The sequence below is a fragment of the Fundulus heteroclitus genome, chromosome 20 (genome assembly GCF_011125445.2).
Source record: "Fundulus heteroclitus isolate FHET01 chromosome 20, MU-UCD_Fhet_4.1, whole genome shotgun sequence".
In the NCBI taxonomy this organism is placed as follows: Eukaryota; Metazoa; Chordata; class Actinopteri; order Cyprinodontiformes; family Fundulidae; genus Fundulus; species Fundulus heteroclitus.
Window position 1 is genome coordinate 18,210,432 of NC_046380.1, and position 21,457 is coordinate 18,231,888.

The 21,457-nt window shown below is 40.3% G+C and overlaps 2 protein-coding genes across 3 annotated transcripts; one reads left to right on the top strand and one right to left on the bottom strand.

The window, feature by feature from the left end:
* Positions 1 to 1,269: 1,269 nt before the first annotated feature.
* Positions 1,270 to 15,062, top strand: plch2b (phospholipase C, eta 2b). Its single transcript, XM_012873308.3, has 21 exons — positions 1,270 to 1,891; positions 2,567 to 2,713; positions 3,926 to 4,169; positions 4,256 to 4,385; positions 5,594 to 5,764; positions 7,049 to 7,142; positions 7,237 to 7,440; positions 7,539 to 7,659; positions 7,744 to 7,915; positions 8,007 to 8,117; positions 8,350 to 8,433; positions 8,536 to 8,627; positions 8,711 to 8,799; positions 8,911 to 9,096; positions 9,186 to 9,293; positions 9,375 to 9,499; positions 9,572 to 9,656; positions 9,741 to 9,887; positions 11,823 to 11,902; positions 11,981 to 13,028; positions 14,608 to 15,062. Exons 1-21 carry the CDS (start codon positions 1,561 to 1,563, stop codon positions 14,622 to 14,624), a joined length of 3,786 nt encoding a protein of 1,261 aa, XP_012728762.2. The 5' UTR covers positions 1,270 to 1,560; the 3' UTR covers positions 14,625 to 15,062.
* On the bottom strand, positions 14,719 to 20,332 carry si:dkey-183j2.10 (glutamate receptor U1). Of its 2 annotated transcripts, none has more exons than XM_021321922.2 (10): positions 20,228 to 20,332; positions 19,971 to 20,058; positions 17,748 to 17,779; positions 17,461 to 17,640; positions 17,153 to 17,376; positions 16,876 to 16,973; positions 16,280 to 16,497; positions 15,984 to 16,203; positions 15,468 to 15,712; positions 14,719 to 15,273 (listed from the first exon to the last, which is right to left on the bottom strand). In XM_021321922.2, the coding sequence occupies exons 2-10, from the start codon at positions 20,032 to 20,034 to the stop codon at positions 15,175 to 15,177; spliced, it is 1,380 nt and encodes a 459-aa protein (XP_021177597.2). In that variant the 5' UTR covers positions 20,035 to 20,058; positions 20,228 to 20,332; the 3' UTR covers positions 14,719 to 15,174. The 2 variants fall into 2 exon arrangements, with proteins under 2 accessions (XP_021177597.2, XP_021177598.2); XM_021321923.2 differs by having other exon boundaries at positions 19,971 to 20,043; positions 20,228 to 20,312.
* Between the last annotated feature and the right edge of the window lie 1,125 nt (positions 20,333 to 21,457).

Here is a 21,457-nt window from a genome sequence, read left to right on the forward strand (position 1 = left end):
TTAAATGCAAAAGACAATTTTTTGTTGGAATGTACAGTATGTTGCAATAAAGATGATTGTTATTAATATTATTATTATACATAAGTTACATTTTGGTCTCTTTTGACCAGATTATCATCCTCCACACATTTACATTTTGAAACAATCTATTGAACAGTGGTCTGTTTTGATGTTCAAGGAGCTGTTTGAAGTAATAATTTAAACCCCGACTGGCTTTACACTTATCAACATATTCCCTTGTATGCAGGACGACAATTACCAGGTTCAAGGTAATGTGAGCAATTATAGTTCGACAAAGCACATTTTATATCAGCAGGCATGGGTCGCTTTCTAGTGTCAAACAAATGTTTTAAAAGGTAAGCGTTTTAAAATCACAACAACAAAAAATGCTCATCAAACCGTTCCTACGATTTAAAATCCCTTAAAGAGAGAAAGCGCTGTGAATGGCCAGAGTTTTCTGCATTGAATAACGCAGCTTTGCCCCTCTCCCACCTGTTGCTGCACACTGTCGGTCAGATGGCTGAAAGAAGGCTACTACTTTTCTCAACTCTGCCTCTAGTTTTGGCTGTTTTTAAAATAACAGACAATTGTGGTGTAAAATTTCCACTCACTTTTTTTTATTCAATAATGTTCTGAAAATACAGTTAGAAAGATACAAGCATCAAGTCTGTTAAGCAGCTGACTGCAGACTAGCTGAATTAATTATCCAGCTAATATCAGCATCTGTCTCTAGACTCGCTGAGGAGATTCTCTGGATTGGTGGCAGTGTGGCGTCTCCATGTCGCTCTATGAAGAACAGGACTGCAGAATATCTAATATTCTGCTCAATAAAAACTATGACTAAATGTTGTGGGTTTTTTAATATTTTTTGCTTGGGCTTATTTATCAAAATGAGAAGGAAAAATGTAAAACAGTAATTTTCGCTCCTCTTTTTTAAGTAGCTTGTACCACCGTTTGAGAAACATGGATAAATAGGTGTAATGGAGCTGTATATCGTGCTGTTGCCACAAGAGGGAAATCCAAACTCATAGTTTGAGAGAAAATACTTCCACCTTGTTCGCAGCAACAGCCAAACCCTAAATCACAAGTCTCTTTTTCCATAGACATATCATAAAATATATTACATTTGTTGGAGTTTAAATTGCTACTTCAACATGTGCAGTAAAATGATCGTGTGAACCCTTCACAGTCCCAGTCTCCTTTCTCAGGAGCTTACTGGCTTCACAGAAAATCCCTCCATCAAGGTAAGGCTGAAGCCTCGCTGTGGGATTACAGCTTGAGGAAGATTTAGTGCCTCAAACAAGTTGCACGCTTCCTCACTTAGAGTACGCTGCATGGGACGAAAGTAAATCAAAAGAAGAGCCGGCGGACGATGCACCGGATCCCAACCGAGAACGAACCTTTGGGAACTACTTTGCTCTGTCTCGTGTGGGGAGATTTTGATGGGAAAAGGAGGATATGCTGACACCGAGACAAGCCATGCTACTCTACACCTTTGTGTTGGACACAGGAGGAAGGCAGGTTCATGCTGGGTGAACGGGACAGGAGAGCCGGAACCAAATGTATGGTTCAGAGATGAACAACAGGCCTTCAGCAATGGCCCCGCCATCTCTTGGCCAGAGCGCCAGCCCACCACTGTCCTCTCGGTCCCCTAAGAAGACCACCTTTCAGTCTTTTGGATCTGTATCATCAGGGATGTTCTCCCCGTCGCCGGCCAAACGCTCCCCTCATGAAGCTAAGTGCGCCTCAAGCCCCGTGAACTCCCCCACCCATTCCATCATGAGCTCACCTAAACTTTGGCAGAAAGCATCCGTCTCCAGACTCGCCGAGGAGTTTTTCTGGATCGGTGGCAGTGTGGTCGCACAACCCAAATGGAGGCTGGGTCAGATAGGTAAGCCCCCTCTGAACCTTTGGGAAACAATACGTCCTCCAATAAATATTTTGGAGAGGTTTTAGTTGACCTTTAAAGGTTGTCAGTTGCACAAACAACAGAGCTGGAAAGCAGAGAAGCAGATAATGAGCATATGGACTGCAGACAATCCTGTAGGATTAGCCTGAATGATTTGCCAGGTTGCGTCACATGTATCTGAGCTTCAGATTACAAACAAAGGTTACCTGCTCACGGCACATAAAAACAAGGAACTGACCATGATTTGAATGAACACCATAGGATAATATTATTTACTTTATGCTTATCCTATGTACTATAAGTCTATGCGGACAAAAGGCCTTATTTTGGTCTCAGAAATAAGTTATTGCTCTTTAAAGTGAGATATTACAAGTGCTCAGTGGTAAACCTCCATGTGTGATGTATTTTTTAAACGTATTTCATGGAATTAACACAAAATCATAGCAACATTGCGCAATAGTACAAATGTTACAAATTACATCATGTATCAATAAAACTGAGGCTCTTATTCATTTTTTTTTTTCATTTAGATATTTGATCACAATACTTAGATCTGTCCACAGTATTTTTTTGTCGTAATTATTTTGTCAGTTCCTATGCATCACGTTTAGCCTCCATTCTTCAGAAAATGATGCTTTAATGTTATCTCCCCTGTAGTGGAGAGGTGCATGTGCACCATGCAGATTGGCACTCAGATGACCAAACTGAAGGGGAAGAAGAAACGTCTGGTCCGTTTTTTCTACCTGGATGAGCACAAGTCCTGCATCCGGTGGCGGCCTTCCAAAAAGCAGGACAAGGCCAAAAGTGAGAGTTCAATATCATTTTTATTCATATACCACTGTATCAATGAACAATGAAAATTTTGTATCTTTAAACATAAGAGGTACATATGTATCTACACCCTTTGCTTTGAGGTCAGCTCAGATGGATCAGTTTTCTAATGGTCATCCCTGAGAATCTTCTGCAACTTTATTGCAGCCCAGCTATTGTAAATTAAGTCGACTGAAGAGGTTTTGTAGGGGAACCTCCTTGCCTTTTCAAGGATACAAAACCAAATGGACCCTGATCAGAAGGTGACCAACAATCCAGTGGACACTAAGTTGGAGCTCAGTTGTTCCCTTGTTGATAAAGAGGAACCATTAAGAAGATCAACCATTGCAAACTCAATCAAGCCTCTGTTATAACGGCCAGTAAGAAACACCATTCTTTAATAAAAGGCACATGGCACCCTGTCCGAATATTGATACAATGGAAACTTAAGTGTTTGGTCTGAGAAAAACAAAAAATAATAATTCACCCTTAACACCAAGCACCATATCTGGAGAAAAACATGCACTGCTCATCACCTGGCTCACACTATCCCGACTGTGAAGCACAGTGGTGGCAGAATTATGCCATGTGGATATTTTTTCTGCTGCAGGAACTGGGCAAGTAGTCTGCACATAGGGTGTGATTACAACATAGAAACATAACAAGATTTTTCAAGAAAACCTGTTCCATACTGGTATTTAATCAAGACTTAGGTGACATTTTACCTTCCTACAGGATAATGAGACAAAGCACACCCAAGACAACAAAGAAGTGGCTTCATGTGCAGTCCTTGTTAGACCAAAGCAGAAGCTAGAGTTAAGCATATCTGGAAAAACCTAAACATGTCTGTCTACTAACACTGCATATCCAACTTGTACAAATATGAGATGATCAGTAGAGAAGAATGGAAGCTTACATCCAAAACAGGTGTACCAAGCATTTAGAGACATAACAATGGGTGGAAGCTGTGGTTGCTGCCAAAAGTGCTTTGACAAATTATCAATCGATGGAGTGGGGGGGGGGGGGGGGGGGGGGGGGGGGGGGGGATGGGGGATTTAGGGAGTTGCTATACTTAATTGTTTAATTTTTTCTATTTATATACAAAATGTCTTAAAACATGTTTTCACTTTCTTCCTGTGAGATTTTTTTTTTTTTTTATGTGCTGACTTTGGTCTGAATGCCTGACTCTTTCTTTTTCTGTTCCAGTATCCATTGATTCCATCCATGAGGTCTGTGAGGGGAAGAAATCAGAGATCTTCAGGCGTTATGCAGAAAACCGTTTCGACCCAAACTGTTGTTTCAGTATTTACTACGGAGATCGAGTTAAGTCCCTGGACCTGGTGTCCAACAATGCAGAGGAGGTGCGCACCTGGATCAATGGGCTGAAGTACCTCATGGCAGGGATCAGTGATGAAGACAGTCTGGCCCGCAGACAGCGCACCCGGGACCAATATCCTTTATACAATTAACTTTTAAAATCTGAAATCACTGTACATTTAGATTTTGTGTCTGTCTGAGCCTTAACTGTGGTTGCACATGGTTGCAGCAGACTTTCTCTGAAGCAGACAAAAATGGAGATGGTACCTTGAGCATCGGGGAGGTTCACCAGCTGCTCCACAAGCTTAATGTGAATTTACCCAAGCAGAAAGTCAGGGACATGTTTCAAGTGAGAATATTTCCACAAGTTGTTGTAGATGGCACATAGAAACACAGCTAAAGTTCTTTATTCATATATGATATTGATATTTAAAACAATTTTGAGAAATGTAGTTTTGTGGTCAAGACCAAGTTGAACAAATTCATTAGCTAGCATGCTAGCTAACTGCAGTGACTTGCAAGAGTGGCCATGTTTTTTTTTTCCTTTTGAGCCATGTTTTAACTACAAAATGTTTATTGGATTTTATGTGGCAGACCAACAGAAATTGGTAAAGCAGAATTGTGAAGTAGAATCAAAAGGATACATTGTTTTAAAACTTTCACACAGGTTTAGCTTCCTAATTGTTAGCAAAGAACAGCCAAAAAGAGGATCTGTAGTTGTGTTAAAATGCAAATACACATCCTCATTAATGTTATTTCCAACAAAATTTGAAATATTTCATAGTTTTAGAGACTGAAAAACGAACTAACAAACATCAAATTCATGTTTTAACAACAATTAGCTATTAGTAAAATGTGAGTAATGTGAAGTAGTCAGCGATAATACACTAATCTTTAGCTTCTTTTTACAGGTATTTTTAAATGAGTGTTTGGGTTTAGTCGCCTTTTTTAAAGCAAGGATTCCATCATAAAAATCTATAGTTCCTTAAAAAAATAAGGAAGTAGTCATGCTTTTTCACATTTTGCCAAGGTAAATCCACAAACTTCCACATGGTTTGGACTACATGAGAAAACCTCACACAAAGTGCAATTATTAAATACAGAACATCCCTCACAAGAAGGGTGTATTCAGAGTAATTATCTGATTTATTGAAATTAAGGTAAAATGCCAGTGGAAAACTATAAAGAAATCAAGGCAAAGGTTAGCATGACATCAACAGAAAACATAAAATCTATTAAGAGTTATTTTCTCTGTGATCTGACCATAAATTCAATCAAAATTACAGAAAGATCAAATGATGGCAGCTCAGAAAAAATAACCCATCTATTTAGCAACTTGGCAGAACAGGACCACAGACTGCCACAGGAAAGCCATATGGCGACCACAGATGGCCTTGACTCCACTGTATTATTGCATTAGTTTAGCAGCTAACTGTATTTCTCCTGATAACAATAACTATGTACAAGCTATATTTTATTTGTCTTTTTTTCTTTCCAACAAGTCTATATAAGCGATTTATGCCCTGGCTAATAAAACTCCTCTGTTATTGTCTGCAGGAAGCAGACACTGATGAAATCCAGGGCTCTCTGGGCTTCGATGAATTTTGCTCTTTTTACAAGATGATTTCCACGCGCAGAGATCTCTACCTGATCATGATCTCCTTCAGCAATCAAAAAGAAGTACTGGATCTACACGACCTTGCACGTTTTCTGGAAAATGAACAGAAGGTGAAATGTGGTTAGAATAATCTGACTGAAACTAGGATGTCCTCTATAGAAAACATACGTATATGATTGTATAAATGTTTGTAACTTTATTTATGAGACAAAGCTTCACTGAATTTAGGAAAAACTAAAATTTAATTTCTTTTACATTACACAATAAATAAATATAGTATTGCAGTTCAGCTCAGTTATTTTTGGCTCATTCTTTCAGTCTTAAGTTTATTAGTGATAATGCAACTATGAAATTATCATAGCACATCTGTTGCAAATGTAACTTTTTTTTACTCTTTAAAATCAGCTTCACAATCAAGAATTTTGTGACAGTATGTGATCTGCCTCCATCAAAGTTTGTTCCAAATGTATAGTTTATCTGCTTCCTGTTTACTTTTCTTTTTTTTTTTTTTACACATTAACGTATATTACACAAAACTGGTTTAATATACCTGAAAACCAATTGTTAATTTAACAAAAACTTGTTATAAATAGCAGTAAAATTCCTCAATGGAAATAATATATGTACAAGAGCATTACTCCAGAAACAGTAAAGAATATCACAATTTTAATGTATATATCAAATTTGCAGATTTAATTAACTGTGCTAATAACCTACAAATGTAGTGCAATATATTTGTAAGCACGTTTGTTTTAAATTTTGTACTTTGAAATAATTACCTTTGGCATTTTTATTGTTCTTTTTATCCTATGTTATATGTGAATATTTTCTATATTGACATTTTTTTGCAATTTACAGCATCTTTAATTGTGCAGTTTTGTAAAACTTCATTATTACATATTTTTTGTCTGTTTACAACCAAATAGTTTGTTGTAAGGTCTGAGGGATCTCGAACAGTGATTTTTTTTAAGTATGAATAAAAAAATGAGTCAATTACAATTTATTTAATCAAAAAGGTTAGGGGTGGCAATAACTGTGGAAAGGGATTTTTGCAAAAACAATGATTCAATTGTGTAGTTTCTTTTATTTCTCCTGAACAAACGTACTCAAGACAATATTGGGTCCTCTACATTTTTTCAGTGTGAGATTGTGTTACACCAATAAAAAAAAGACGTTATTTCAAAGCTTTTTACACATTTTCTCTGGCTTTCCCAACAATTGCAGGAGGCGCTGTGTAAACTGAGCCAAAATCTATGAGAAAAACACAGAATCCTTTTAATGTGTGAAAGAACTACTACTGAAACATTGGGAAATTTTTTTTATTTAAAATAAAAACATATTTACTGTATTTTGATTACAGAAGGTGTCAACACATTGTGTTATGTTCTTCATAGATGCGTGGTCTGACCAGAGAGCATCTAGCCGACATTGTAGCCAAGTTTGAGCCTTGTCCAGAGAACCTACAGCATATGGTGTTGGGCATTGACGGTGGGTGGATGTTGTTTATTGAGGATATGATGAGAGAAAAATAAGTTAAGTTAAATTATTCACACTCATGAATCTCCAACCTCTACTCTTTCAGGTTTCACCAACTACATGCGAAGTCCTGCAGGTGACATCTTTAACCCTGAGCACAATCAGGTGAACCAGGACATGACGCAGCCTCTCACTAATTACTTTATTGCCACGTCACACAACACCTACCTGACCGGAGACCAGCTGCTCTCTCAGTCGAGGGTGGAAATGTACGCTTATGTTCTGCAGGCAGGCTGTCGCTGTGTGGAGGGTAAGAAACTGCAAAAAGCACTGGGAGTCCTTGTTTTAAATTCGGATGACATCGCAGAGAATTCAACACCTCTTTGTTATGCATTCCCCTTCTTTCAGTGGACTGTTGGGATGGACCTGATGGGGAACCCATTATCCATCACGGCTACACACTGACGTCCAAAATTCTCTTCAAAGACGTTGTTGAAACAATTAACAAATATGCCTTTACCAAGTCACCGTAAGCTGCCTTGTGTCCTTGTTGTGTTGAATGTGCTCCAGGGTGATTTTAAACCCTCGGTACATCATGTTGGCTCTTCCCCAGGTACCCCGTCATCTTGTCCATAGAGAACCACTGCACGGTGCCCCAGCAGAAAAAGATGGCTGAGTATCTGAAGGAGGTGCTGCAGGATAAACTGGATCTGACTAATGTCAGTGTGCATGAATGCAAGAAGCTGCCTTCACCTGAGATCCTGAAAGGGAAAATTTTAGTCAAGGTACATCTTATTTTATTTAAAAGTTCAGACTGTGGGCAATTTGTTTAATAAAGTATTTTTAAAAAAAACTGTATAAATCCTTCATTTTCAGGGGAAAAAACTTCCAGCAAACCTTGATCCTGACGCAGAGGAAGGAGATGTATCTGATGAAGACTCCGGGAATGAGGAAGAGGATGATGATGATAGTGACAACGACTTACAGGCAAATTAAGGGATGGATGGATGGATGGATGGATGGATGGATTGATTGATTGATTGATTGATTGATTGATTGATTGATTGATTGATGGATGGATGGATGGATGGATGGATGGATGGATGGATGGATGGATGGATGGATGGATGGATGGATGGATGGATGGATGGATGGATGGATGGATGGATGGATGGATGGATGGATGGATGTGTTAACCAATAGCATTAACCTCTTTCAGGATGGGAACGGCGCAGAATCAACTAATCAGCCAAAAAAGAAGAGAAGGTTCGGCAGATCCATCATAAGGAGCTTTAAAAGAAAGGTGTTCGTCCATTTCTTTAGATTCTCTCACCCATGATCTTTAATGTAATGAAAAAAAACTTGTCATATTTCAAACAGCTTAGTTTATCTTTAATGTTTTCAGAGAAAAAAGAAGATACGCGTGAAGAACAAGGCTTTGTCTGACGCCGAATCGGACAGCAGCCGGGAGAGAGCTCAGATCGTTTACCATCCCAAGTAAGGTCATTGAACTGAGCATCTAATCCATGTTGGTGTTAAATATCTGAAGTTACATCTGTGTTTATGCAACATCTCTTCAGAAAAAGGAAAACCATGAGACTCTCCAGAGCTCTGTCTGACCTGGTCAAGTACACAAAATCTGTCCGAGTGCATGATATAGAATCACAAGGTAAATTCCAAGAGCCCTAAGGTGGCAATGTATTTAGCTAAAATCATCACATTAAACACGTTTCAACGTTGTCATGGACATCAGGATGTTGTCATGGATTCCTGTCTGCAGGATTTTTGAGCAGCTGGCAGGTGTCATCCCTCAATGAGACTGTGGTGAACCAGATCTTACAGCTAAAACCCGGCGAGCTGGTCCGTTTCAACCAACGGCAGCTACTGAGAGTCTATCCATCAAACTTCAGAGTGGACTCGAGCAACTTCAACCCGCAGCCATATTGGAACACAGGATGCCATATGGGTAATAGACATAGACTATGTCCTTAAATGCTGTGTGATATTACCAGAATGCTCTCCAAATTTAATTTGCATGTTTTTATTCAATTTTAGTTGCAATGAATTACCAGACAGAGGGCCGCATGCTTGAACTGAACAGAGCCAAGTTCTCAAGCAACGGAAACTGTGGATATATTCTAAAGCCTAAATGCATGTGTAAAGGTATGTGAACATGATAAAAATTCATGAAATTATGGATGACAATGTGAGGGAGTGATACGATTCTGCTGTTTTTTATCTCAGCTGCCTTTAACCCAATGATAGAGGATCCCGTGCCAGGACACAAAAAAACTCAGCTGGTGCTAAAGATCATCAGTGGACAGCAACTTCCCAAACCCAAAGACTCAATGTTTGGAGACAGAGGAGAAGTAAGAGCTTTCATAGTAGAACAGCAATTAATTATCCACTCAAAAACAAACCTCTGGCTTTATTTTTGTCAGATAATCGATCCCTTCGTTGAAGTTGAGATCATTGGTCTGCCTGTCGACTGCTCCAAGCAGCAAACCAGAGTGGTCGATGACAATGGTGGGTGCTGAAACAACAGTTCAAAATCGTTTTTTTTTTTTTTTTTTGTTCCTGTTTAATTTTTAGTGCCTTTCTGTCATTTAGGCTTCAATCCAATGTGGGAGGAGACCCTCGTTTTCAGCATCCAAATGCCTCAAATTGCCCTCGTGAGGTTCCAAGTCTGGGATCATGATCCTATCGGACGAGATTTCATCGGCCAGAGGACGGTGGCTTTCACCAGCATGATGCCGGGTATGATGTTGGGTCATATCTCCAGAGTCGGACTGGAGTAGTGTTTAAATCTAGGGATTATGTTGTGACCATAATGGAGGGTTTACTGTCTGTCTGATTGATGTTTAGGGTCATAATCCTGCTAAAATACCCAATGAAAACTATGTTTTAGGTTTCTGTCAGATGTCACAAGATTTTATTAGAAATCTCCTGGTATTTAAAATATTTCCTGATACTATGCACCTTGACAAGTTTGCACGGTATTTGGGAGAGAATAAGGCCCACATCATCATAGGCCCACAACTGTACTAAACCTGAGGAGGTTGTCCACATATTCCGCATTGGGCTGGATCACATTTCGTTGCTTTCCCCTTAAATTATGCACTTAACCAAGGTCAAGGTCTATAGTTGGAAAAAGAGGGGTAGGAGCTCTGTAACTTATATTTGAAGTAAACTGATAATTTGTGCCCCAAATATTTTAAAATATTCTTTATTTAGTAAACTTGCTTATGTTCTCCCGGGTAATACATCCGAATAAATAAAATGCATGCTTTGTTCTCGTTATGATATATTTTACTACGCAATATTCTTTCTTATGGTAGTTATCTTTGGTAGCATGGTAGTATTTTTCATACTGAATGTCAATAAACCAGGTGCAGCAAACCTGCAACTTGTCTCATTGAATCAGTGCAACCTGAAAGTAATCAAAGCACTTAAATTTTTTCCCACATTTTAAGCAAAAGCTTTTAAACCTAAATGGATTATTTTTTTTTTTGTCTGACAATTCTACATACAATATCCTATAATGACAAAGAAAAACGTTTTTTTTTTGTTTATTTTAGAACAAAACACATCTACATTTATACAGTTGTGTCCAATAAATTAAAATATTATTGAAAAGTTAAATTATTTCACTAACTCAATTCACTAAGGGTAAACACAATTTATAGATTAACACAGACTGATGATGTTTTAGAGCCTTCATTTCTGTTAGTTAGGATTCTTTTTCCACCTCCAGCATTTAAGATTACAAAACTGCATCAGACCAATAAGAAAGCAACATTTTTCATGCAGAAATGGGGGCTTAATGAAGAGTATTTTTAATAGCGGCAAAATGATTCTTGTTTTTTTTTTCAAAAGGTACTTTTAATTTGACAAACAAGCCTCTTAGAAATGCATATTCTCATTTATTGAATATGACTGTATTCATGTAGGGCATGAGTCTTTAGTGGCATTCACAGCCTCATGTCTTCTTGGGTATGTGCGCTCGGTACACTGGTTTGTTTGTTTGTTTGTTTTTTTGGTGTTTCAATCATTCTTCACTGCAGATCCTCTCAATTCCATCCAGGTTGGATGAGCAGGGTTGATAGAAAGCTGCTTGACACATTTCCTGTTCGACTGGATTTAAGCTCTGGCTCTGGCAGAGCCACACCTAGACATTCATAGCCTGTTCACCCTGTCTTGTTAGAAAACTAATCTTCACTCTAGTCTGAGCCCTAGAGCACCTTAGAGCAGATTTTCTTAGAGAACTCTCTCTATGTCTGCATGCTGTTACCTTATGCCCTAAGCAACTCGCACAGTTTCTGCAATATGAACATCTCTTCACAGCATGATGCTGCGATCACCATGCTTCACAAAGAAGATGGTGATAATGAGGTTTTATTTTACTTTCATCAAGCCTGAACATTTTGTTTCTCCTGACGTTCTCACAAGCTCAGGGTGTTTGCATGCCAAATTCAAGCGGGCTGCCATGAATACTTCCTGGATGCCCTTTACAATCTGAGCCTCATAATTCCCTGCTGGATTTCGCAGAAATTTAAAAGCATCACTTCTACAAATTTCTAATTAAAAAAAAAAATCTAAATACATAATAATGATAAGCCGACATGGCGTATAAAAATGTTTCTGACAGTAGATGAAGGATAAAGTCTCTAACCAGTTTGATTGGGTTTACAGGTTATCGGCATGTCTACCTGGAGGGAATGGCAGAGTCATCCATTTTTGTTCATGTTGGTATTAATGACATGACAGGAAAGGTACAGTACTTTAAAATATAGCTTCATATTATTTGTCATCTTCTTTAGGTTTTAATAACCCTTTCTTTGTAAAAACAGATCAAACCTGCGTATGCTATGCATGCGGCTAGGAAGCACATCCAGAAAGCAGCCCAGAAGCACATGAGAGGCCACCAAAGGCATCCGTCTGTCGACGTCTCCGTCCTGTCCTCCGAAGATGGACGTGCTGTTTTATTCCACAGGGATCTGGACACCATATCTCAGGACAGCAGGAACGGGGAAATGTCTCCAGTCTTAAAGGGCCCAGCAGCCAAGGCTGCCGTCCACAAAGGGGTCATGAGCGAGCCTGTGAGGCGAGCCCACCGAGTTAAAATCCATGAACCTCCAGAAACACGCAGGGGCTTCTTCAGCCGGATGTCCTCCACTGAATCCCACAACAGCGGCGGGGCGGCTCCGTGCGTGAAGGAGGAAAGCTTTGACCTGGACACCCCTCCTCAGGTTTCCTGTGAGACTCCTGCTCCTGGTGGCCAGCCTCAACCGGTTCAGAATGACTCGGAGCAAAACTGCACTGAGCAACACTCAGTGAAGAGATTCGAACCGGAGCACTCCGAGTTACCGGAGGAGCAGGAGCCAGAAGAAGACATTGAGGTTTTCGTCGAACCTGAAAAGCCTCCGGAACCTCAGCCTGACCCCGTCCCCAAGTCGCAACCTCTGCCGCAGCTCGAAGCCAGACTCTCTAAACTCGTCCCTCCATCATCCCCCGCCAGGGTCAGACGCACCTTAGAGGCTTCTCCTTCACCCAATCTGCCGTCTACCCTGATGAGAACCAAGGCCCGCTCACAAAGCTGCCCCCGAAAACAGGCCTCTTCCCCTCAGACGCCAGCCGTGGCCCGCAGACCGGCTCTCCACTGGCAACTGCAGCAGGAGCAGACGCATGACAGCCAGGTGAGACGCATTCCCAACGGCCTCTGGCTGTCGGCCAGCTCATCCAGCAACAGCGACGGCAGCACCGACAGCCTGCCGTTTATGCCCAGATGTCCGCCAGCCGGGTCAGAACAGCGAGAGGGCACCCTGCAGAGGGAGATGAAGGCCCTGTTCGACCAGAGGATGAAAGAGATTCGCTGTAAATCACCTCTCTTTTTTGACGGTGAGTGCCATTCCCAAGGACAGGAGCCGTACAGAATTATTCAGAACAATTTGTCGCAGCACAGCTGTGTATTCTTCTTGGATTTAATGTGTATTTATGAATAGACACAAAACAGTGTGTAATGTGAAGTGGAAGAATAAGGGGGGCACCGTTTTAATGCTTTAGAAATAAAAAACTGAAAGTGTGGCCTTGCAGCCACCTAATTAATAAATAAATTGTATCTGTGTGTAATTTAATCTCAGTATAAATCCAGCTGTTCTGTGAAGGCCTCAGGGGTTTGCTAGAGATCAGGGAAGAAACAGCATCACAAAGACTAAGGAGCACAGCACAGAGGTCAGGGATAAAGTTGTTTAAAGGGTGGCTAGGTTTTTAAACAAAACTCCGAGCTTTGAATATTCCACAGCTCAGGTGGGAGAACCTATCAGCAGGAGGATTAAGGCACGGGACACCGCAGACACACTGAAGTAAATTCAGTTTATTTATATAGCGGCAATTCACGACACACGTCATCTTAAGACACTTTGCAAAGTAAATTCTATCGAATCATACAGACAGATTGGTTAAAAGGTTTTCTATGTAGAGAAACACAGCCGAGTCATGCATCGAGTCATTGGCTTGCGGCGTTCACTCCTCCTGGATGAGCACGTGGCCACGGTGGACAGTTGACTTTGCAGCAATCCCTCATACTGAGCAAGCATGTAGCAAGAAGAAGAAAGCTCCGGCAGAACTGGGCTCAGTGTGAACGGCCGTCTGCCATTACCGACAGAAGAAGGTGCCGCGGCCACATGAGACCAAAATTCAACTTTTAGGTAAAAACGCTCTGTGTAGGGTAAAAAATAACCCTGCAAAGCACCGTTAACAAGCAACCCCCATTATGAAACATGGTAGTGGCAGCATCATGCTGTGGGGATGCCTTTCTTGAGCTGGAATGAGAAAGCCACTCTGATTGGATGGGAAGGGAAATCCCATTAAAAACAGGCCAATCCTGGAGAAAAACCTTTTTAGATGCAGCGAAAGACTCGATACCAGGGCAGAGGTTCACCCTGCGATGGGACACTGACCCTAAATATTAAGACAGAGCTACAGTGGACAAGTTTATGTCAAACAATGTTCATGCTTTAGATTGGCTCAGTCAAAGTCCAGACCTAAATCCAAAGGAGAATTTGTGGCAAGACCTAAAAACTGATATTCGCAGAAGCTTTCCATTCAACCTGAGTGAGCTTGTGCTATTTTGCAAAAAACAACAACAAAAAAGAGCAAAAAGAAGCTGGCAGAGACATACCAAAAGGAGAATACAGCTGTAATGGAAGATGGTTCTTCAAACTATTAACTCAGGGGGGTAAATAAGACAACGTTTTAAGATTTTTGTTCATCTAAAGGAAAATTTTATGCCATGTACTTCTCATTCCACCTCACGATTAAGCTAATGTTTAATTGTCTATCACATAGATTGTAAAAAAAAAAAATTAAGGCTGACGGTAGTGACATGACAAAGTATGAAAACGTAGAATGATTGGAAATCAAGGTGGTCATTTCTATTTTCCCTGTTTTGATTTTTGTGTTGTTTCTTTCTGATTAGATCACGACTCTGAATGACGAAACCAAGGACATCAAAGTCTTCAAGAAAGAAAATCGTGTAAGACAACACAACTGAAGGCATGAAGAAAAGAAGGAGGCTGAGCCGATAATATCGAACTTGGAGCAGAAATACAAACTTTATTTATATTTAGATCAACTGGGATGTTTACGTTCCTTACCTTTTTATTATGAGACATTGTAAAAAAAAAAAAAAAAGTAAAATACTGGAAACACATGACGCTTCTGCCAACTGTACAGAAATGCTTGCAAACTGTTAAATTAATAGTCAACCTTCATATGTGAGTCATGTTTTCAGATTTGATATGTTAACTTGGATTAAAAACGTTATTTTTCATAAAAACCAACAGTGATTTTTATTTCTGATCTTAGAACACAGGCGTAACAAGCAATACGAGTTTTGTGAGTTAACAATGTTTGCTTTGAGTAAAGGTTAAATTTAAAAACCTATAACAGTAAAGGTTAAATTTAAAAACCTATAAAATTAAGTCTGATTTAATTTAAAGGGCACCAACTTTTTTTTCGGGCTAGTTCATGTTTGAAAGAGCCTCTATGGTTTTTCTTTGTCAGCATTTTCTTGGGGTTTGTTTGCGCCACTGTTCTTCAGGCGCAGACTGAGCTCCTCGGTCAGCACGGTGCAACATGGCTTCTGCAGGCATCGGGTTAAGGAGAATAAAAACACAACAAGTCATTTAAAAAATGCAAACAAATTTGTCCAGATGATAAAGTTTCTAAAACTGAGTGCCATTTTCTTTTATTCGCTTTAGCTCTAACAGTCACGCTCTGGGAGAAAAAGGTTATTCAGAACTTTACATGTCTGAAGCGACGGCACCTGGAACGTACCTGCTGTTCTGCAGCCTTTCTGCGACTCTTAAAGGTGAGCTCCAGAACAGCCACCAAAGTCCCCAGGCCCAGGCCCAGAGCGAGCACCAGGAACATCCCCTTCAGGCTGTGTGGCTGCACAGCTGCAGGCTTGGCCTTGTCTGCTATGCAGCTGCTGGCCCACCACTTGCTCCGCAGATAGGCCAGCTCGCCTGCCTCGCTGAGCTGAAGGATGGCCACACTGAGGTTCTTTATGATCGGGGAACCTTGATTAAATGGAATATTTTGACATCATGATATCACTTCACTTTTGGCAAAACTCAAGCTTGATAATGAGACTTTAATAATGATAATAATAATAATAATAATAATAATAGGAACTTGTAGAGTGCTTTAACCAACAAGCCCAAAGCACTTTACACTACAATCAGTCGTTCACACCCAGACGGTGGTGAGCTATGTTAGTGGCCACAGCTGCCCTGCGCCACTGTCGCAGGTGTTTTTGATGTATTTGATGAACATTTGGTAAATCCTTACCTAGTGGGGTAGCGATGCTGTATCCCCTCATGCCGATGACCTCATGTGCTCTCACCAGCTCACAGTGACGCGCTACGGCCAAGTCCAGAGAAACAGACTCTCCGATGAAGGCAAAGTTTCCCTCTTTTGCTCGTTTGACCCCCTCATCCATCGACGAGACGAAACTCTGTGTTCTCTCCATGTGTTCGTAGATTCTGCGGTACACTGGGTTGTTCGAATTCTGAGCGAAGGAAAGAAACGGGAACGCTTCCTGTGTGTCCAAACGGGACAGACGAGCAATGTTAGGAAATACTCACCTTAAAGAAAGCAAGAGTGGAGGAACCAGCCAGGCAGCCGTACTCGATGGTGTCCTGACCGGCCAAGTCCTCGAACCCTTTCACGGTCAGGTGACTGGACTCCGCGGTTTTGGAGGAGCTGAGGTTGGAGAAATAACAAGCCAAGAGGACGACAGAAAACAACCACCAGCTGCTGCAGATGACGCGACCTGAAAGGGCTTTAGGATGAGGACCGGCACCTGAGATGCACAAAACAAGATCTTGCCTTAACTGGACACTTTACCAATGATTTGGTGGCCTAAAACTTTTAGACATATTTGCAGTGAAAGATAATTTGATAGACACTTTTGCTACAATGTACTATAGTGGAAAATATTACATAATGTTTTGTGGGTTGATTTGTTCATTTGAGATAAACTCAGTTTTAATAGATAAATATAGACAGAATTTTGCTGTTTTAGATTTATTTAGATTTCACAAAGATCCTCTTTATCCACGGTATCAAGATGCATCAAGCTGGTATATAAATAAACCCTTGATTTATAGGGGAATACATTAGAGTTAGTTAATTGACTAGTTCATGATTTAAAAAAGTTAATTGTGTATTTTTTCTTTACCTTGTAGCGTCAGACCTCCAGCTGTGTACCACAAGCTGTAGAGGAAACTGAATCTGTTTCTCTCACTCTGAGCCTCACTCCACTCACATGGGCTTAGTCTGCATTTAGCATGACAAAAAAATATTATTTTTAACAAAATAGTAGTTAAAAGAATACATCTGGCCAAAAAATAATAATTGCTAGCAAAAAAAAAAATCAACAGACAAGAATTCAGGTAGCAACAGCAACATTCGTCCCTGTCCTCTGTTAAAGCAATCAGATAACTCTTATTACCAACCTGGCAGCCATGAAGATACTAGCAGCAGTACACATGTAGGCAATGAGTATGCCGATCCAGGTTTCTGGAGCGAAGGGGGTCAGGAAGTCAAAGAAACCAGCACCCTCTGAGATGTCCTTCCTCAGCAGGATGCTGATCCCCGTCTGCATGAAGGGCTTGCTCATGCCCACGACTTTCTCCCGCGCTGCAGTCAGAGTCAGCGGAGCAATCGCAAGGTCTGCCTCCTGTATGAGGAAAAGCATCAATTGGATTTTTTATTTTCTTTTTTTGAAAAGTGCCTGAATTGATTTAACATTTGCTGCGCTCACCCCTCTCAGGACCTCTCCGATCATCCCATTCCAGCTCCCGCTCTCATCCTGCCTACCATAGGCGCCGTCTTTCACCAGCTTCACTTTGTACTTGAACCCAACTTTCTTGGCCACTTCAGAGAGCAGGTCCATGCAGAAGCCTTCCAGCTGACTTCCTTTGGCCATTGTATATGGCTCTTGCTTGAAGGAATAGGCAGACAGACACATTTTCAAGCATCGTGCACCTTGTATTTCATGCATATAAACTGTCTGATTAATTGAAAGAACAACAGGCAAAGGTCGACTACCTTTATGGTTGTGATTCTCAGTTCAGATTGGGCTGGTGTTGGAAGCAGAAATGGGAAATATAGAATAGATTAGACGCCGCAGTATGTTATACGCTAGTTGTCCCCAAAGTTTTGACAAAATAACCCCACAGCTTCATCAAATAATTGCTTCTGATTTGAGACGAAGCTCAGGCATTCAGTGGTATAACCTTTTTTACTCAGAGCGTGAACCTTATTTCTTTTGTAACCCTCAAAGGATAAAACCTTGATTATGTCTAAATGTCTTGCAAAAGTATTCATAAGAACCCCTTAAACATTTTGTCATATTGCCACAACAGACATCAATGTGTTTTATTGGGATTCTATGTCAGAGGGCATCACAAAGTTCTGTAGTATTTGTATTTGTAACCAGCCCACTTTATTCTCTGTTTGTTCCCTCCATATTCTGATACACTATGTTATATCCAGTGCAACCAATTGACTTCCAAAGTCACTTAATTAGTCAACAGAATCTACCCGGGGGTAAGATTGTATATCATATAAATCCAGCTGTTCTCTGAAGGTTTCGGAGGTTTGTTTAGAGAACACCGGAGAACCAGCAGAATAATGAAGACCAAGGAGCACAGCAGACAGACCAGTAGGGACGTTGTGGAGAACATTAGAACAAGGTTTTGTGATAAAACAATATCTCAAAATTAATATCATAAGCCGATGTCTGCCTCAAAGGTAATTTCACCACGGTAAAACATGGTGACAATAAAAGATTCTTGATTCTTGATTTTCAGATATTCACTTCGAACATTTGACTCTGGAAAGAGTATGACACAAACATACAGCAAAACTGACAGGCAGTGCGAGGAAAGCACTGTTAGGAGGAGAAACAAAGAGGCCTATTGTGACTCTAGAAGTTCCAGAAAGCTAACACTCCTCTTCCTCACCATGAAACATGAAGGTGGCAGCATCACGCTCTGGGGATGTGCGTTTCAATCACTGCCACTAAAGCTGCTCAGAGTTAAAGGGACAATGAACGGAACCAAATGCAAGACAATTCAGGAGAGAAACCCAGTTAGAGGATGCAGGAGACTTGGCCCGGTCAAAGTCCAGACCTGAATCCAACTCAAATTCTGCGACAAGACTTGAAAATTGATGTTCGCAAGACAGCCTCCATTCAATCTTACTCAGCATGGGCTGGTTTGCGATTAAAAATGGGTAAAAATTACAGCGTTTAGATGAGCAAATCTGCTAAAAAAATCATACAAAAAAAATTACCTTTTTTTTTAGATTTTTATGTAAGGAAAAATGTGGAAATAGTGTTTTCATTCTACTTTACAAATATGAACTGCTGAATTTGTCTATCATATAAAATCCCTATTAAACATATCAAAGCTGTGGCTGTACTGTCACAAATGTAAACGTTTAAGCTACTTCTACAGGAGTCAAAAAGCTACTCCGGGTTTATTTTTCACTTCTGGTCTTCACCAATTGCTCTTGAATTAAAATCCTTTGACCAACTGATGTAATTTTGGCTGATCCAAAGCGGGATTAGGGGTTTGTGGCGAGATCATGAAGTGCTTCTGGTATCCTGGAGATCTGGCCAACTTTCTTCCTCTGAAAGTAGACTCTGCAGTCTATTTAGAGCAGAGCGTTGATTTAAATGGCCTCAGTGGCATGGCAGTGTTTGATCGGCGCGCAGACAAAGAGTATCAAAAGCCTGCATCCAGGCCAAGGCCGTGGGGATCCATCACCACGGGGTGATCCTGACAACCATCAGATCCTCCTTTTCAAACGATGACATGTTATAAGGGCTCCTCAAGGCCCTGTCACTCTCTGGCCCCCTTTCTGAATCAGAGGGCCTTTGTTCGCATCAAAGACTCGATTTACTACCAATTTTGTCAGATTGTCAGTTGGCTTGCTTCCCTCTTCGTTCTTTCCACAAGATTTGGACAGGATGCGGCGCTAAACTTTTATATTCATCCGAGCTGACAGTGCGTGCGTTTAAGTCTTGTCAAGCTTGAGAAATTTCCACCGTAGCCTGTGGAGAAACATGAGGGATCTGGCAGAGGACAAAAAGGGAAAGCTGCCACCACAACCAAATGAAAAATGCTCTGACCGGGTCATGAGTCGAGGAAAACAAACTTGTTTTGTTCAGACACCGTTTGGCGCGCCGTCCTCAACAATAATGTACAGTAAATATGTTAAGGTGGTGTAACGTGCCGTTTCTGTTGAGACAAAGCCGTTTCTTACCTGCAGCACACACCACCAGGTCCAGGAAAAACCCAGAGGACAAAAGAAGAAAGGCGAACAGCATCCTGGCTTTCTGTTTACTTTTCACCTGTAAGGGAGAAAAAAAAGAATTAATAACTTGTTGAGCAATAGATGGATGATTTGTCTGCAGAACATGGCATTAACACGTTTAAAACGAATTAAGACTGAGCTAATTTAACAGAATATTTATGCTTAAATCTACAGAATCTCTAGGGATGGTAAGATAAAAGTTCTACCTGAGATGAGTCCAAGAGAATCAGCTGAAGACAGACCCCAGTACGCTGTGAGCCGAACTTTCTGCAGCTTGATATTTATAAGGAGAGACTCGGTGAAGTTTCTGTGGGTGGAGATAAAAACTCTGGAGCTAGTTTGAAAGGGCGGAGAGAAGCAGCATGATGTTCAAACACTGAACTTCTCACAAAGGAATAAAATGTATTCAATATATGACCAAAGGGCTAAATATTTGTTGAACATAATTTAAAAAAAAATTCATTAAGAGGAAGTGCTGACTGCACAATAACATATTTATTACATTTTAGCTGAGATAGGTTTGGTGCACCTTTGGCAGGTCGCTGTAGAGTTAGAAATAGCTTGGCTAAAGTGTGGGATTAACAGCAGTTTCTAATCATAGATGTGGAAAATTAGAAATAAAAAATTCTGATACTTATTCAACTTTGATTAAGTCTTTTTATACTTAGATACCAAATTATTTTGTTTAGTTTTTTTTGCTGATTTTTATAATTCAGTGATACTTGTCCACCTGCTTTCATTCTCTGACTAATTTCATTTTAATTCTCACAAAGACTACAAGTAACACAAAGAGCAGGTATCCAACCAAGAGGCGTTATCGCCCATCTAAGGGTAATCTAAGGGTAATCTAAGGATAATCGCAAAAGAGAAATCATCAAAATACCCGTGGGAGCATGCGAATAGCTGGTTAAATCATAGGATTGATTGTGGTATTGTCAATAAAGATTGAGATGGTTGAAAATATATAAGTGTAAGTATAAAAGTGTAAATAAAACCAATTTTTTTTTACCCCCCAAAATAGATTCTCTTTATACATTGTTTTACCATCTTATGAGAGATGATCATTACTTTTAGTCCCGTACACAAACTTTTTCATCGGATAAAATATTTCACTTATTCAAAATAAACCACAAAATATAAGGACATTTCAGTGTGAAAGTTTTTTTTTTTTCTTGCTCTATAACCACGGTTCATTGCCATAATTTTAAGCCAGTTTATTTTCTCTTGCCATGATTGTGAAGGAAATGCATTTGTGGGCTGAACGGCATAGTTGAGTATTTGTATTTATTTATTTTAAAACAATGACAATGCATTTATATAGTATACATACAATCCGCAGAAACACTAAAAAAATGCAGGATTATAGCCAAGGCTACAGCAATTTCCATCATCTGCCCCATGCTGGGGCCAGCCCAGCTACTCGCCTCTTACAATAT